General features: G+C 25.9%; 1 protein-coding gene across 2 annotated transcripts; it reads right to left on the bottom strand.

The window, feature by feature from the left end:
* Positions 1-5,288: 5,288 nt before the first annotated feature.
* LOC135923545 (thioredoxin-like protein 1) lies at positions 5,289-17,201 on the bottom strand. Of its 2 annotated transcripts, none has more exons than XM_065458348.1 (8): positions 17,083-17,201; positions 16,943-17,039; positions 16,727-16,900; positions 16,561-16,683; positions 15,519-15,679; positions 15,397-15,475; positions 13,185-13,289; positions 5,289-5,562 (listed from the first exon to the last, which is right to left on the bottom strand). In XM_065458348.1, exons 1-8 carry the CDS (start codon positions 17,178-17,180, stop codon positions 5,524-5,526), a joined length of 876 nt encoding a protein of 291 aa, XP_065314420.1. In that variant the 5' UTR covers positions 17,181-17,201; the 3' UTR covers positions 5,289-5,523. The 2 variants fall into 2 exon arrangements, with proteins under 2 accessions (XP_065314420.1, XP_065314421.1); XM_065458349.1 differs by having other exon boundaries at positions 16,727-16,834.
* Between the last annotated feature and the right edge of the window lie 431 nt (positions 17,202-17,632).

The raw sequence follows: 17,632 nt of genomic DNA, 5'->3' as shown, positions 1-17,632 counted from the left end.
CACTTACTTACCATTTTATCGGATTGTAAGTTATTTATATCGGCCCAATCAGATAAAATATATCTGTGCATTCTTAACAATTGAATACCTTAGTTAATCAAGGTTATTGTTCTCGAACTAAGAATATATATGCAAATAATGGAAAGACAAATTATTCATAACAAAAAAATATGATTATAAAAAATAAACAACGAAAATATAAAGATCAAAATAGAGATGATCGAAATAACGATAAATGTGTTGATAAAAATGCTGATTATTGCAATAAGGTGGTCAATGATGGTTATTGTTCAAACTCCTCTTATCAGATGCATTGTGTCAACTCCTGTAGTCCAGAATGCCAAGCCAAGGATAAACGCAGGGTTTCGAACCGTTTAGTATAACGGTTCGGTTCGTTCCGGTTTTTAGTTTAAAATTTTATAAAGGTTTTGTTCCATTTCGGTTTTTTAAAAAAAAATCATATCGGTTCGGTTTATAATTTATAACGGTTCTTTTCGGTTTGTTCCGGTTTTTATAAATTTAATTTTAAAAAAAATTAATCATTAACCATGTATATATTAATTTTAGAGAAAAATCTTTTTAGTTTATAATTTCTTATTTAATTTATCCATGATAATCTAATAGATATTTTTATTAAATTTAGGAAATATAAATTAGACAAATAAGTTTTTTTTTATTTCATAAATAAATAAGATATAAACAAACATGCGTAAATACAATAATGAATAAAATAATATGTATACTATACTATTTAGGTTTAAAAAGAGAATTCGAACGGATAACTAAAATATTTTCTAATATTTCAGGATTTAATTTAGTTCTCTGCGCAGAGAGTATAAACTTAAGGCTTGAAAATGCTCTTTCTACGGAGACCTGCGTAGCTGGAACTGCTAGCACAGTTATAGCTAACTTATAAAGTTCTGGCATACTATTCTTTACATTTTCCCAATAATTCAAAAGATAGTATCTTTTTCTAATCTCTCTATATTATCAAATGACCGAATTATATATTCTATTTCTATACATTTATTATAATTTTCGATGCCCTGAGAATTATTCTTATTAAAACTTTCATGCGACTTTAATAAATCTTCAAAATCATCATCTAAATTATCCTTCGAATACGAACACGTAGGCATAGTATTTAGAATTTCAATATTCTGATTATTTAGATTTTGTATCAAGTTCCAAGTTTTACAAAGATGTTTTCTGGCGATCTCTCTTTCTTCAAAAGTTAAAAATACATTATATCTAGGGTCGAGATAAATAGCAGAGCAAAAAACTTCATTTTTGTAATTTATTTCTCGTGCTTTCATAGAAACTAAAAGTCTGGCAAATGGAGTGTCTATTTTACTCGTTTGCATGAGACATTTGATCCACGCAGCATAAAAATCGCCCATTGTCAATTGTCTTTGTAAATATTTTGTCAAAACATAAGCTGGATATAAAGCTTTTAATATGTCACTAATTATTTTCCATTCATTATCTGATAAACATTTTTCGCGATCGCTTTGGAGCGATATTTCTTGACAAAAGTTTTTTTAACTCTAGTAATCTCATTAAATAGATAGAGTTCCATCTTGTGCAACAATCTATTAGTGGTTTTTTCAAATTTAATTTTGAGAGAATAGCCATTGTTGTCTGATTTCTTATTTTTTTGCAGATGTTTCTTGCTTTATTTATAATGACAATTTCATTTGAATTTTTAATGCAATCATTAATTGCTAATTGAAATGTATGTGAAGCACATCTAATACCTATTAATATGGATCTGGCATTTGATGCAAGATTAATATTTTCAATATTAAAAGGTTCTTTATTTTCATCATGAATTATATCATTATTATTTAAATCATCATTATCTATATCATTATTATTTAAATCTTTATTAATTAAATAATCGTTAAGGTCATCATCTTCTTCATCGTGTAGTATTAATAGCTTAATTAACTTAATCATATTTGCTGCATTATCGGTGGTTATTGTGTAAATCTGCTCAATTTTTATTTCATATTCTTTTAGAACATCTAGAATAATTTTTTTTAAGATATTCTGATGTGTGTCGTTCTTTAATCACTTTCATGCATAGAGTCCTTAATTTTATTTTTCCGTTATTTATAAATTGAATATTGATCCCCAATATGGACCTATCATATCTAGTTGCTATATCTAATTTTAACGAAATAAGTTTTTGATATACTTCCTTTTTTATATTTTTCGAAAAATCTAACGCCATTTTTTTAATATTATTGCGTATATTTTCCGAATTGATAGTTAAATTTCCACCCAATCCTATAATTTGGATCTATAATATTTCGAAATGCTTTGTCGTCAATTGATTTTATTGGCCTACCGTGAACTGTTATTAGCTCGGTGCAGGAGTGGATTAAAGTTTCTTTATTTATATTGATTTGTATTGTAGTAGTGTTGGACTTAAAAGCATCTTGGATTGTATTATACTGGTTTGCAGTTTTCGTTATTTGAATTTTTTTAATAGTCAAATTTTCTTTCTTTTTTCTTAATAATTTGAATTCCCGATTGTGGAATCTTTCTATATGTCGTTGGTCCCCAGTTAAGACCTTACCACAATTTTCTATTTTACAAATAGATTGATTTTTTATGATATCTAATTTAAAATAGGAACGCACAGGATTTGACTTTTCCCGAACCATTTAATAGATAACTAAAAAGCTATATGATGATAGATGAAAATCTTTTATTATATATATAGAATAAATAAAAAAGCTTAATAGAAACAATTTTACCTTCATTTATATATTTTTTAAATAACTTGGATTATAGAATTTAAATGACAATAAATAAAATGGTCAGCGATAAATATTTTAATGATATAATAATTTTTTATTTATTATTAAAATAATATGTTAGTTAGCATTTACCATTATCATATATGCAAAATAAAAAAAAATATGATTAAAGAATGGCATTTGTAATGAATATTTTTCTAAATCTGTATTTTTAAATAATAAAAATCTTACTATAAATCTTCAGTTTAAATAAGTTAACTAACATTGCATTAAATTATTTTATACTTTTATTTATTTGTGTTTTATATTAAATAGACTTACATTTAAAAATAGGAATTACATTTTGATGTTAAACTAAATATAACTAGTATAGTTTAATTCAAATTACCCACTCTGATATATTCTATATAAACTAAGATAAACTTTTTTTGAATATATCAATTAATAAGAAATTATTGTAAAACAATATTATATAAAAATTGGTCAGTACTTTATTTCTATTAGATGTTAATATAATATGACAGAATAGGTAATTTAAGTTAAACTATAGTATTTATATTTAGTTTAACATCAAAATGTAATTCCTATTTTTAATTCACTGTAAGTTTATTTAAATATTAAACACATTAATAAATAAATAAAAGTATAAAAATAATTTAATGCAATGTTAATTAACTTATTTACACAGAAGATTTATAGTAAGATTTTTATTATTTAAAAATACAGATTTAGAAAAATATTCATTACAAATGCCATTCTTTAATCATATTTTTTTATTTTGAATATATTATAATGGTAAATGCTAAATAACATATTATAATTAATTTATAATATTAGAATTCTGAATTTAAAAAAACAATGATTATAAATAAAAAATTATTATATCATTTTAAAATATTGCTGACTATTTTATTTATTGTCATTTAAATTCTATGATCCAAGTTTTTATAATGAGATAAAAAATAAACCATATAATATAAAAATGAATGTAAAAGGTACTTGATTTCTATTAGATGTTATTTATTAATAATAGAATTATATAATTTTTTCCTAATTATTAGCAGGTATTATTCTAAAAGTTTATTAATATCTTATATATAAATTTGTTAATTTAGCCAAGAATAATTATGTCTGATTTTAAGATATCTTATCTAATTAACAGATAAATTGTCTAATCTCTTATAAATTAAGTATTTAAAGAAAAAACAAGAAACCTGGTATTATTTGACATATAATGTTGATAATATAAAAATATTTAATTTGATATATAATGTTGATAATATAGAAATATTTAATTTGAAAAGAAATCACCAATTAAAAAAATGCCCCCAAGGAAAATTAAAATTTTAAATTTAGGTTAATAATTTAAAACCGTTTTAAACCGGTTCAAAATATTTATAACGGTTCGGTTCGCTCTTTTAATATTTTCTTCATAACGGTTCGGTTAAGGCTACGGTTCAGAAAATCATAACGGTTCATTCCGGTTTTGCGGTTCGGTTCGAACCCCCTGGATAAACGTATAGCAATTTATTATTTAAATACAAAAATAGGTAAATTTCTTAAGAAATAATATTATATAAAATAATTAACGATATAAATATCACAAAAAAATTAGAATTCTATGAGAAACAAAATTTTATAAAAATAAATAAAGATGGTAAATCTCAAAAAATATATGGAAAAAATCAAAATAATCCAACGTGCGGTAAATATAATAATTGCACTAATTATCCTAAGAAGAGTGATAATCGAAATCACAAGAAAAAGGATTCTAAATCCCCTAAAACTCAGCGCAAGCTCAAAGAAAAGAGTAAAACTTAATATTTTATATAATATAACATTTTTTTTTACTAATTCCTATTATAAAAATAAAGATGGTTCATCTCAAAAAAAGTATGGGAAAAATCAAAATAATCTAACTTGTGATAATTGCATTAGTTACTCTAAGAAGGGTCATAGAAATCAAAGAAATGATTCTAAATACCCTAAATCTCAGCTACAGCTCAAAGGAATGAGTAAATCTTAATAATTTGTTATAATATACATTTTTTTTTACTAAATCCTATTATTAAATTATAATAACGATACATAAATAAATAAAGATAAAACAGTTCTAAACAAAGGAAAAATGGTAACCGTAGACACAAATTGTCTCTGTTCTAATTGCCTTAAAATAAGTAAAAAACTTCACAAGAAAAATTGTCCAAAGTCCTGCAGAAGCAAATGTAATAATAGCAAGAAGAAAACATTAATTTATAATAAATCAAGATCTACCAATGATATCTAGAAATATCGCTCTGTTATGAATAAGTAGTCATCATAATATCATATAATTTTAGGTGAATATGAATAAACATTACATAATTTAAATATCTAAATTGAATAATTTTAATTTTTGAAATGAATTTTAGAGGTTCAAAATGATCTGTATTCCTTCTTTTCTTTCTAAAATTTATGAACTTTCTTAGAATCGTCTAAAATAATAATAAATTATACTATGCCGTTTAAATTTAATCGGGAATATGGTTTATTAAGAAAGAAATTGATACAAATTATTTAAAATAATCATTTTGTAATAACATAATAATATATACAAAATGGGCATGATTTTTATTTCGACATTTTATTTCCTTTGTAAAAATTGTGATGTAAATTAATAAAGGTTCTGGGTTTTGTGGGAAAAACAAAATCATGTTTATATTTACTGAGAGAATCATAAATAACATTTTCTTAACTTGAGTTATTATAACAAAATTTACATTCCCACGTGTACTTCACCTTTACTTCCAGCGACCTTGTAAAAATTATAAAAAAAATATATTTATTTTATCGAATATAATATAATATCCTAACATAGAATTTACTAGTTAATTACAAGTTTCATATAATAGTAATAAATCAATCAACTTAATCCCATCTTATTTAAGCCCTTAAAAAATAATACCTTAAAGTAATAAGTTGTTTGAGTACAATATATATTTTAAATATGGTAATTTTTAAGGTTTAAAAGAAAATATAAGTTTAAGATTTATAACGTCAATCCGTATTTAATGTAGTCACGTAATAATGAAGTTAATTAACGGTCATTTCTGAAATCTTAAATTTTCTATTCATTATTCTTGATTTCCGACAACATTGAAATTTAGATAATTTCGTGGCATTTCCGGGGTCTTCAGGCAGAGATTTTTTTGCCTTTGTGAAGGCGAGAGCATACTTTTAAAATTAGATCGTGAGGAATCTTCCTCAGTCAAGTGAGTTAATCACTCATTCAAGGCGTGATAGATTACCACCCATCCTAGGTGGAATGGTATTTGTTCCCCGAAATCTCTCTTAATATTGTATCTTGATGCTTACATTAAAAAGTGTAGCACTTCGTATAGAATTTTTAGAATTGCATTCATACTCATTCAACGTGTTATGTCAGCACGGTGCAAGAAATTGGATTTAAACTAAGCAATTTTGCAAGAAAATAAGATCTATTTCTTCGATATCCGTATCTAAATTATTTTTTTGACATAATCTATTTTACTTTAAAAATTAAGCAAATGTCAAAAAAGTTGATCCTAAGCGCAACTGTTACATATTTCTGTTATTGTTCCTATCTGATCAGAAACGATCTCTAAACTCCAATCTCTCCTATTCCTGCTCAAATCTGGTTATATAAAATCTTGCCATTTCATTTTCCCCGATTTCCTTTAACCAGCAAAGTGATTAGAAGATAATATATCTAAGATTCTTTTTCCTCTCCCCAAGGTTAGGGATAGTATGATTAAATAAATGATTTTTTTACAAAAAAATATAAATCACGAGTTAAATTAATTCTCCCTTTTTTGCTTGTATTTTAAATAATTATTTATTTTTCCTTTCAAATAAAAAAAATCTCTCATAATGCCTCATGTTACTATATATGGCATAAAAAGTTTTATAAAATTTCTAAATTTTATCATAAAAAATATTTATTGAGTCAATCCTGAAATTATTATTTTAATAAACTTCTATCAGAGACTTATAGAGGTCAAAAATTACCTACGGCGAAGTATTGACGAGGCGGCGCACAGGTCTAATTATACCTCATTTTACTATATTTTGCATAAAAAATAATAAATGTTTTCTGCCAATCCTGAAATTATTATTTTATTATAATAAACTCCCATCAGAGACTACAGAGGTCAAAATCATTCATTTTTTGGCCTGGCCCGTGTATTATTTACATACCAATATATAGCTCTTTTTCGGGCCTGGACGTCTCTGACTCCTATAAAAAATCATTTTTTGCTTAAATTTAAGGGGCTATAAAAAAATCTTTATAACAAATTGTGCCCTGATTAATAAATATATATTAGGTGATAATAAGGTTCAAGCAGAGTTATTAAAATAAAATAATCAAATATTTGCTAGATCTTTTCTTTTTGGATTTGGCCAGTTCTTTTAAAATAACCAATTCTTATACGGTTCTTTTTTTTTATAATATTTTATATATTTATTAAAAATATTCTTTTGTTGATCTAATTATCTATGAAAAATAAATATTATATTATTACTTTAATTTTTTATATTATATTTCAATATTAAAATAAATTACAATAAGATAAATTTCGTATCGTACCGCCTTTACTATTTTTGGTTCAAATTATGTATTTTATTGGTTAATTTTTCTCCAAATTACGCTTAAGCTTAAAATATATATGTTCAAATATCATAAGCTTATTAATAAATTTATAAATATTATATTAACATTCTTTGGCACAAAGTTTGATTCATTACAATATCCTCAACCAACTCATTTACTTGTTTGTAAAGATCTCTAATTAATATAAGGTATATTTTATTGAAGAAGTTCTTTATCTTATAACAAGTCAAATATTTATTGCAGCTCTTTATCTTCAATCAAGCTAAAATAGTTTTTCATCCTCAAATAAGTCATTTAATTTGTTTTTAAAGACCTTTGATTCATTATCCTCAACCAAATCATTTATTTTATTTTTAAAGACCTTTGATTCATCAATATCGTCAACCAACACATTTACTTTGTTTATAAAGATCTTTGATTCATATAAGATATATTTTATTAGAAGTTATTTATCTTATAACAAGTCAAATATTTATTGCAACTCTTTATCTTCAATCAAGCCAACAATAAAAAGGTTGCTATACTATAATTTGTTAAATATGGTATTCCATATTTTATCTTAATCTAGTTTGTTATCCCTATTCTGTTTAGCCTTAAATACACTTCAATTTAAAATAGTTTTTTTTATATACCCATCTTTTGTTTTGTAAATACATAAAAATTTAATTAATTTTTTTTGGTCTTTCTTTTGTTTTGAGTTAATCACATTAAAAGTAAAACATATGGTTTTCTTATACTTAGGGGTTTTTCTTACCTTTGGAGTCCTTACAAATATAAGTTAGATATATAGGTCTGGGAGATCGCCCTGCATCCAGAGGTATAATTTGAGTTCCGAAAAGTATAGGGTGGTAGGTATATCCCCAATTATGTAAGATAAAACCAGGGATGTGAACCCGGACCCTGAACCCTCGTATTTTGGCTGAACCCGGACCCGGACTCTTTTAAAAAGTGGAGGGTCCAAGGGTTCAGGGTGTTAAAAATTTTTAACTTAAAATTATTTTTTTTAAAATTAATGTAAAAATATAATTTTTAAAAAATAATATAAAATTTTTATAATTTTATTAATTTTTTTCGTGGAATCTCCATAAAAAATAGTCACTTTAAAACTATAATTGATAAAGCAAGGGATGTTGTAAAATATTTAAGAACTCCCACAATTGTTAGAATATTAAAATCCATGAAAAGGTAAATGGCAATTTTAGATTGCACAACACGTTGGTCCTCTATGTGTATGATGCTAGAGCGATTATTAAGTTTGAAAGATTTCTGTAATGATTCTATCATAGGAGCATGTGAAATCATTTTGTCAGAAGATGATTGGAATTAAGTAAAAGAGCTTACTAGTGTGCTGGTTCCTTTAAAAATAACAACATTAAGAGTGCAAGCTGAACAATTATGTTTATCGGATTTTTATGGCATATGGTTAAGATGTCGATTAGAGTTAGGGAGATTAACAAGTTCTTTTTCAAATGAAGTATTAGAAAATACGAAAATAAGAGAGCAACAATATTTACAAAATAGTGTTGTATATGCTTCGATATATTTAGACCCGCGATATCAGGTTTTATTAAGTAGTGAGCAAATGAGCAAAAACAAATGGCTATAGACCATCTTGAAAATTTATGTCATACCCAAAACTCTATTATTTACAATACATTGGTGGTTACAACAATATCTACTGGTTGTAGCGATAACAATGATAATGATAACGATATTGATGATCTGGAAATTTTACTATTAGATAGAGAAAAAAAAATTAAATTATCATCTGATAGAAAGGAGCAAAAAATATCTATTGTATCTTTAATAGAAAAGTTCTCGGAAGTTATGAGAATAAATAGAGATGCAAACATTTTAAAATTCTGGGAGGAAAATTCTTCAATATATCCAGAATTATATACCTTTTCTAGAATCGTCATGGCTGTACCGGCGACACAAGTACAATAATTTATGTATTATAAAAATGACTATCTATTTTAGGTAAGCGTAGAACGTGGATTTTCATCGTTGACTAATTTACGTGGAAATCTGAAGAATGATATTTTAGAAGATATCATGATTGTGCTATTGAATAAAATATTTAAAATATAAATTATCTCATTTCGAATTATAAATGTGTGTATATTGAAGTATAATAAAAAATGAATGAAAAAAAGTCTTATTTTGAGTCATTATTTTTATGTTTGCTCTGAACCCGGACCCAAACCCGGGTCCTTTTTAAATTTATTACCGGACCCGAACCCGGACCCTTTTTTTTGTCGAAGGGTTCACATCCCTGGATAAAACTAACACAACTCCTTATCGCAAAAACATTCTTTTTTTTACTTTGCGCTAATTTTATTTTAATTTATAATTGCGCGATTTATTTTCTCTATAAAAGGAATAATTTTTGTGTTTACGAAATAGTGTTAAATATGCTATTCTTATTTTAATCTAGTTTGCTATCCCTCTTTTGTTTAGCCTACACTTCAATTAAAAATAGTTTTTTTATATACCCCTCTTTTGTTTTGTAAGTACATAAAAATTTAATAAAGTTTTTTTTGGTCTCTTGTTAAGCATATTAAAAGTAAAACATATGGTTTTTGTGTTTTCTTTTACTTAGGAGTTTTTCTTACCTTTTGAGTCCTTATTAAGGTGTTCAGCAAATATAAGTTAGATATTTAGGTCCGGGAGATCGCCTTGCATCCAACGGTATAATTTGAGTTCCCAGGGGGAGGGGGGGGGGGTAGATATCCCCAATTATGTAAGATAAAACTAACACAACTCTTTGTTCTTTTTCTCACTTAGCGCCAATTTTATTTTAATTTATAATTGCGGGTTTTATTTTCCCTATAAAAGGGACTAATTTTTGTGTTTACGAGATATATTTTTATTTTAATTTAATATATTATTTTCAATAAGATATTTTGGATTGATAATTTTGATAAAATAAAGATTACGTGTCATTTATTTATACAAGCATTTTTGTAAATAATCTATTTATGACTCATACCCGATCGCATGGACTGAATGGCGAGGTGCCATCTTGTATACTGCCCGTAATTGAAGCTCCACAACTTCATAATTCAATAATATACGGTATATTTTATTCAAGCATAGCTATATAAATTAGCTATAATTGTAGATGCTAATTCCACCAAATTTCCGTATATATAAATATAATGAATGAACTACTTATTATATACGCTCAAAAGCATCATGCAAGGGAAAAGGCTTAAATGTAATATATTTAGTATAGTGTACTGCTGGATAAAATATTTTTAAATATATATATATAAACAAATTACCACCAGCAAAAATACATATCAATATCAACATAAAGTTAATAATAAATGTAAATATAAAATTTTTAAATTCATTTAGATAAAGATCCTAACAAACAATTAGTTGGTTGAGGATATTGTAATGTCAAAGGTCTTTAAAAACTAAATAAATGGCTTGTAACTATAATTTTGCTCGATTGAAGATAAGCTGCTATAAATATTTGACGTGTTATAAGATAAAGAACTTCTTCAATAAAATATACTTTATATGAATTATATCTTTACAAACAAAGTAAAAGTTGGTTGAGGATATTGTAATGAATAAAATGTTTTAAAACAAAGTCTGTGCCAAAGAATATTAATATAATATTTATAAAAGCCTATAAATGAGTAATAAGCTTAAGAAATTTGAACATATATTTTAAGCTTAATCGAAATTTGGAGATAAGTTTGGAAAAAATACCTAATTATATCTTAAAAATAAATTTCTGTGGAGAGAAGACTGCCATTGAAGCTTATATAATTCGCTGGATAGCTATGGCCAGCCTCTGTCTGAGGATAAGCCTTCAGGGGATCGTCAGTAAGGTTGCAGATATGAGATAGGCTTACTAAAGGAAAATAGTTGTGGAACCTCTTGGAATAAGGATATAATCTTCTGAAACTCCAAATATTTTGAAATTTTATGCTACCCTTTTTACTCGACTATGTTTGAAGTTTGGTTAGATAGAGCTAATGGATCTATACAAGAATAGTTCCTAACGAGAAATTGGCCCCGTTTCCATTGGATCAGGGTGATTCAATCAAACCGCTTTCCATTGGATCTAAAAAGTCCATGGTTCAAATTATTCAGGTTTTTAAAGCTCTTTGATCAAGAAATTGCATTGGTTATGCCCGAGGATTCCCTCTACATAAAAATGAATTCAATTTAAAATGATTTATAATATGTATTTTATATCTAGGATAAAAAAACAGAAATATTAAATAACAAAAACCAAAAATTCATTTCTAATAATTATATTATTTGTAGAAGATTACAAGTAAATTTAAATATACTTTTTATTGAATTAAATTTACATTCTTACGTATACAAGTCATTAAATATTTTTATGCCAAACAAATAAAAAAATTACCAGAACTGGTGAAAATATATTAGATTAGGATATCTCTATAAATTATAAAATATAAATGGGAAAATGTTAAATATTGATAATTATAAAATATTTCTTAATTAATTCATTATTTATTACAAATTCAATGATTTTAATGTAATAATAAAATAAATGCTTGTTCAAATAATAACTTCTGCCTCGGATAAACAATTTTTCTTTTTTTCATAGCCTAACTATCCTAATTATTTACTCTGGCTTATAAAAAATTTGGAATCTCTTATCAAACATTACCAATTTTGTAGTTTTTTTTTTAATTTTTAATATATGATTCAATAATTTAACACTATAAAATGTTTTTTAAATGATCGAAAATAAATCAGGGTTATTCTATATTTCTTTCCATATATTTTTTTAAACTCCAAAAATTTATTCTAAATATATCAGAGACCTGCAGGACGGCCCTAGGACTGGATACACAGGCCAGGCCCTATTTTAATTTTTTTAAATAAACAATAACCCGGACTGGGCCTAAAAAATTTTTTTGAATACCCGAGGCGGGTCTAAAATATTTTCTTAAAACACAGGTTGGGCCGTATATTCAAAATCGGCATTATTAGCTATAAAAATTAAAATAATATATTTATAAAAATAAAAAACCGGATCGAGTCGAAAAGATTTTTGGAAAAAATTCTGGGTAGGGCCATGCAAATAGTACCTCTGCAGGTCTCCCAAATATCTTAACCAAATGGAATGGTGGGTTTCTTAAAAAAATCGATGCTATATAAAATTGATCAAAATGGATTTAGGACCTTAGAATAATAATCAAGCATGAAAATCAATGGTTTAATTAAGACTGTACCATAGAAATTTGGACTAGGTGTACCGATTTATAGTTGACCAACTAGGTTTGAAGGATCCGTTCGAGTCTTTTCCTTTAATTCCTCTACTAGAGGATACATATTAATTGATTTTGAATAAATTCAAAATTTTGTAAACAGTGGTTAGGCAACTTAGCAACTATTAATATTTATATTCATTTATAAATAAAAGTTGCAAAAATTAGAAGCCTAGGCCCAAAAAAATTAATAATCTTTTATTATGATAGGGTAGGCAGATATGGTACCCTATGTTATAAATATATTAGAACAGAGTTTGGGGCTTTGCATTGAAAATTTAACATGGGGCTTAACTAGGTCTCCAAAACCTTATTCAACCCCTAGATAGGTCCAGGAAATTAAGATATTTTTTATCGGGATGGGTTGGAAATTTGTTTTTATTTTAGCAGAGGTCAGCAAGCTTTTCTAAAAATTATCTCTTGCAGGTCTCAAAGCCATAAATTATCTAATTTTATTCAGAAATTTAAAGACTTGAAACAGATACATATAAATAAATGGCATTTAAACTTTTACCAAACCCTTTTAAAATCGGCCATATTTGTGTGGCTAACTGGTAATCCAATGAAACTTATATAATTAATCCTCGTAGTTTCTTCGTCATTTTGATTGCTTTGCACAAACAACTTGGTATTTTTTTAAGTTTAAAGAAATTAAAATGACTAAATATATATAATATACAACATGAGTAAATTATAGTTGGGTAATGGCTAAATTTCAGCTCAATCTATAAGCACATTCTAAAGAAAATCCGTTAAAATTAAGAGGTTATATTAGTTTCTTTCAAATTTGAACTACTATATATTTAAGAAAAACCCCAAGGTTAAAGTGAGAGATTTCGGTTTAAAAACTCAGTTTAGCCAATTTTTTTAGTCAGCTAAAAATTGACTTAAACGAAAAATATAGTCATTACCCAACTATAGTCAAGATAAATTGCTCAATACCAGCATTGTTAATATGATAACTTTGTAATTGGGTAATCGCTCCTTTAATTGGCTAAACCGAATATGCAAGACAAAATTAACCCACAGATTTCTTTAGCATGAGCCTTTGATTAAGCTGTATTAGGTGATTACCCAACCATAGCTATCTGGATTAGAAATCCAATCTAGATACTAATCTAAAATATTTAACATGCCAGAAACAACAAATGGATGAGGCCAATTATATAGACAAATTTACAGAAGATAGGTTTCTTAATAAAAAGTTATGTAATATTTTATATCCTATTAAATTAATCAGAATATACAAATATATTTATGATATTTAAATGTTCAATTCCTATTTTATTATACAGAACTTACTTTAATTTTGTAGTTAAAACACTTCTTAAAAGGTATAAATACAATTTTTCTTTATATCAACTATTCATATGATGGATCATTTAACTATGGGAGAAAAACCTTGGAATCCCCTTTGAAAATGTATAGGAACTGAAACCCCATTTTAAAATTTCCAGGAACAGGTTCTAACAAAAATATAAATAATTTAAATATTGTTAAGGATGTTCTGCAATTTATTTTAGAGGATGCATCCTAGGAACTGTGTCAAATTTAAAAACTTTCCAGAATCTCCTTGTCAATTTTATGGACAAGAACTAGAGATCTAAAAAGCCAGGTCCAGTATCCAAGGCTATCTGAAAGAATTTACTAGTGCCAGTCCAGGCAAAAAATTACATATATATAGTTGATGAATTAAGATAATTCATTGAAGTGATAATCCATTAGGTATGTTATTAATTCAACCTAGTGATCTGCATCGGGACTAATTTTTTAAGACCAGTCTGGCCCAAAATTTTTTAAAAAGAATTTGTCCTTCCATCCCAATCCCAAACAAAAAATTTTTTCTTGCCCCAAAAAGCCAGATTCAAAATAAAAAATTATTTGTCCACCAGACCTGGCCCAAATTTATTTAAATATAGAAAAATTTAATTTTTTTTATTGTAAAATATATTCTGCAAATAAAAAATATTACCGCCTTGTTTCTTGCAAAAATTTTAAATATATAATTTATTCGACAAATCGTAATGATATCATATTTAAAAATTTAAGCCAGAATCAGCCTTGCCCAAAATTTTCTAAAAAATATTAGGCCTAACCCAGCTTGAACTGAAATTATTTCTTAAAAATAGACTGAGCCAGGTCTTTGATTTGCAGATATCTAACTCAATCTCTCCCCCAATAACATATGTATTCACTTATTTTGGTGTGTAACACCATATATTTTATTTTGGGCCTTGAATTATAAAATCTGAGATGAATAACCTTAGTAAAGATAATAAAACCCTACTGTGAAAAAACTAAATTCACACTGGGTGGGGCTAGAAAAGTTTGCCATTTGCAGACTTCTAACAAGAACCACTTTTTAAATAATATTTAGAACCAACACATTTTTTATATACTTCCAAACCTATCTAACATTTCATTTGCTACTCCAATTTTCAAATTTTACCATGAAATCATCTACAAATTACAGCCAGAATTATTTAAAATGACAAAAATATAAAAACTAAGACTAAGCCTTAGAATGATCCAAATTTTAAAAATATGTATGATATGGGCTTGAAAATGATTCTAAAAATTTATGTGAGATAAGCTTTGATCTCTGAGTACATAATTGGTTAATATGCTTTAGATAATTGTTACTGAATATTTTATGGTTTTTAAATCATTCTATACTATTGAATCAAAATGAAGTTTAACACTATAATAATCAAATATTGAAATAACTTACCGATATATTTTGGACATTTTGAAATTTCACATATTTGAGTGAAAGTGGGTTGCCTTCGGTCAAATCTTTTTGAGCTATCCTTAAGCATTATAAATTATTATAAAAAATAATATTTGATTTACTCCAATGTTTGAATAGATTCACCACTTAATGCTTTATCAAAATCTAATGTATGTGTTTGATTAATAAATAATTTTATAATCTTTGGTCCATTTTCTATAGGTCCTTTGACAAGTAATGAATGAAGTCTTATAGGTTGATTGAACGTTATATTTAATATTAACTAGTTTTGTAATAATAATATACATATGTAGATATAAATCATATTTAGTCAGAAATATATCCAGGTGCCATTCTTTTAATACTAAAAAACTTAAAAACAAGGTGATAAAATTTAATCATATTTATAATTTTATTAGAGTGAGACAGGCATTAAAAGATCAGGTAAAAAAATGAACATTAATATTTAAAATTGGTGGGATAACTGAGCTCTCAAATATTTATTAATAAGATTAAAATTAATAATAAAAATAATTAATTGATGCCTTTATCAATAAAGGTATATAGGTAAACTCAAAGGGACATTTGAAGTGCTCATATTGTGTTCAAAAAAATTTACATCCTTATTTTTTTATAAGAAAATGAAAATTTATTTTTTGATGGTTTTAAAATTTCATTAAAATGATTATTATGCATAGTTATGTTTTTTCTTAGTTATTTTATTTTGAAAAATAAAACAGATTTATTTTATTTTTTGATATTTCTATTTTATTCATATTAAAAATTGCTTATTCATGAATCCCATTTAAATTATATATTATTCTTAGTGTTAGAGGGCAATGTAGCCCAGTCTGTAGGAAAAAAATTTAAAGGTCAAAGAAATTGTGTAAAATATTTTATACAATGGGCCAAAGTTTTGAAAATACTTTCAAAGATGATAATTAGGAAAATTATTATTGTTTTACTTAATAAATTTTTTTATTAAAGGTCAAGACAAGCCTTTTAAAAAGTTTTATGGGCCAGCTTGCACTGACCTCTAATTTGTGTGGGAAAATGATTAGAGAATGAATTATGCAATTTAAAAAAATGTGCCTTATGGTGCACTCTCCTTAAGTTAAAGGTTTTAATGACAGCCCTGAAGGTATAATTTAATATTTGTATAACTTGTTCATCACAGTCCGATTCCAAAAAAGATGAATCATTTTTAAGACAGTTTAGAAATGAATTCTTATCAGAACTATTTAAACATTCACAATTATTTTTGCTGATAAAGTCATTTAAATCAATCTATTTTGTGAAATATATATATATATATTGACAAATATCTAACATATCCAGGAATTAATGATTCCTCATCATTATCTCTTGCTGATAATTGATTGATCTTATCTTCGATTATTGTCATATTTGATATATTACCACCCTGCAGAGTTTGTACCTTCATTTTATTTTGAATAATAACAAATGTTGGCATTGCAGTTATATTATGTTTTGCTGCAGTATTCTTAAAAAAAGTTTTTAAAATAAAATTAATTATTATTCAAACTCTGCATTTATCAACGTCCACTTTTAAAAATGTGACTGTTGGATGTTTATGGGCTAATGAAGTAAAGTGAGGAGTAATCGTTTTGCATGGACCACACCTACTCAATCTTTTTTAAATAATTAAAATTAAATAAAAAATACCATGTGGCATAAAAATCTATAATAACAAGCTTATTTCCCAATTTATTAATTTCATCTTCAAACATTACATCGTTTTCAACGTGTTTCAAATTCGACATTGATTTTAATGAATCAATGAATAATAGTTAATTATTTTTTAACATGCTTAACGTTTGATGTCATGCCAACAAGTAAACTGAAAACAACTTGATGAACCACGGAGAAATAGCAAGTATTGGGTAATTTCTTATTTCGAGTGGTTTCTAAGATTGTTTTTAAATTTTTTTATTTGAATTAAGGATTAAAAAAAAATTAAACAACTGTGAATAAGTTACAACATACATCCCCGCCCCCCTCCCAGTGGTAGACTTCGCCATTTTTCTCAAAATGATAGAACATATCATATTAATCAATCCCTTATTCTATCCATTTTTAAGAAATTATCTACACACAATTTCCTAACCTATAATAGAGATTTTTTAAAAAGTGGTTAATTAATCCTTTGTTTTTTTAAAATATTATATATTTTTTCATATACTATAAATTTTCAAAGTAGTGATCAAAATCTCCA

This window comes from Gordionus sp. m RMFG-2023, chromosome 2 (assembly GCF_954871325.1).
Source record: "Gordionus sp. m RMFG-2023 chromosome 2, tfGorSpeb1-WG-v2, whole genome shotgun sequence".
In the NCBI taxonomy this organism is placed as follows: Eukaryota; Metazoa; Nematomorpha; class Gordioida; order Chordodea; family Parachordodidae; genus Gordionus; species Gordionus sp. m RMFG-2023.
This window is presented reverse-complemented; position numbering and strand designations above follow the sequence as displayed.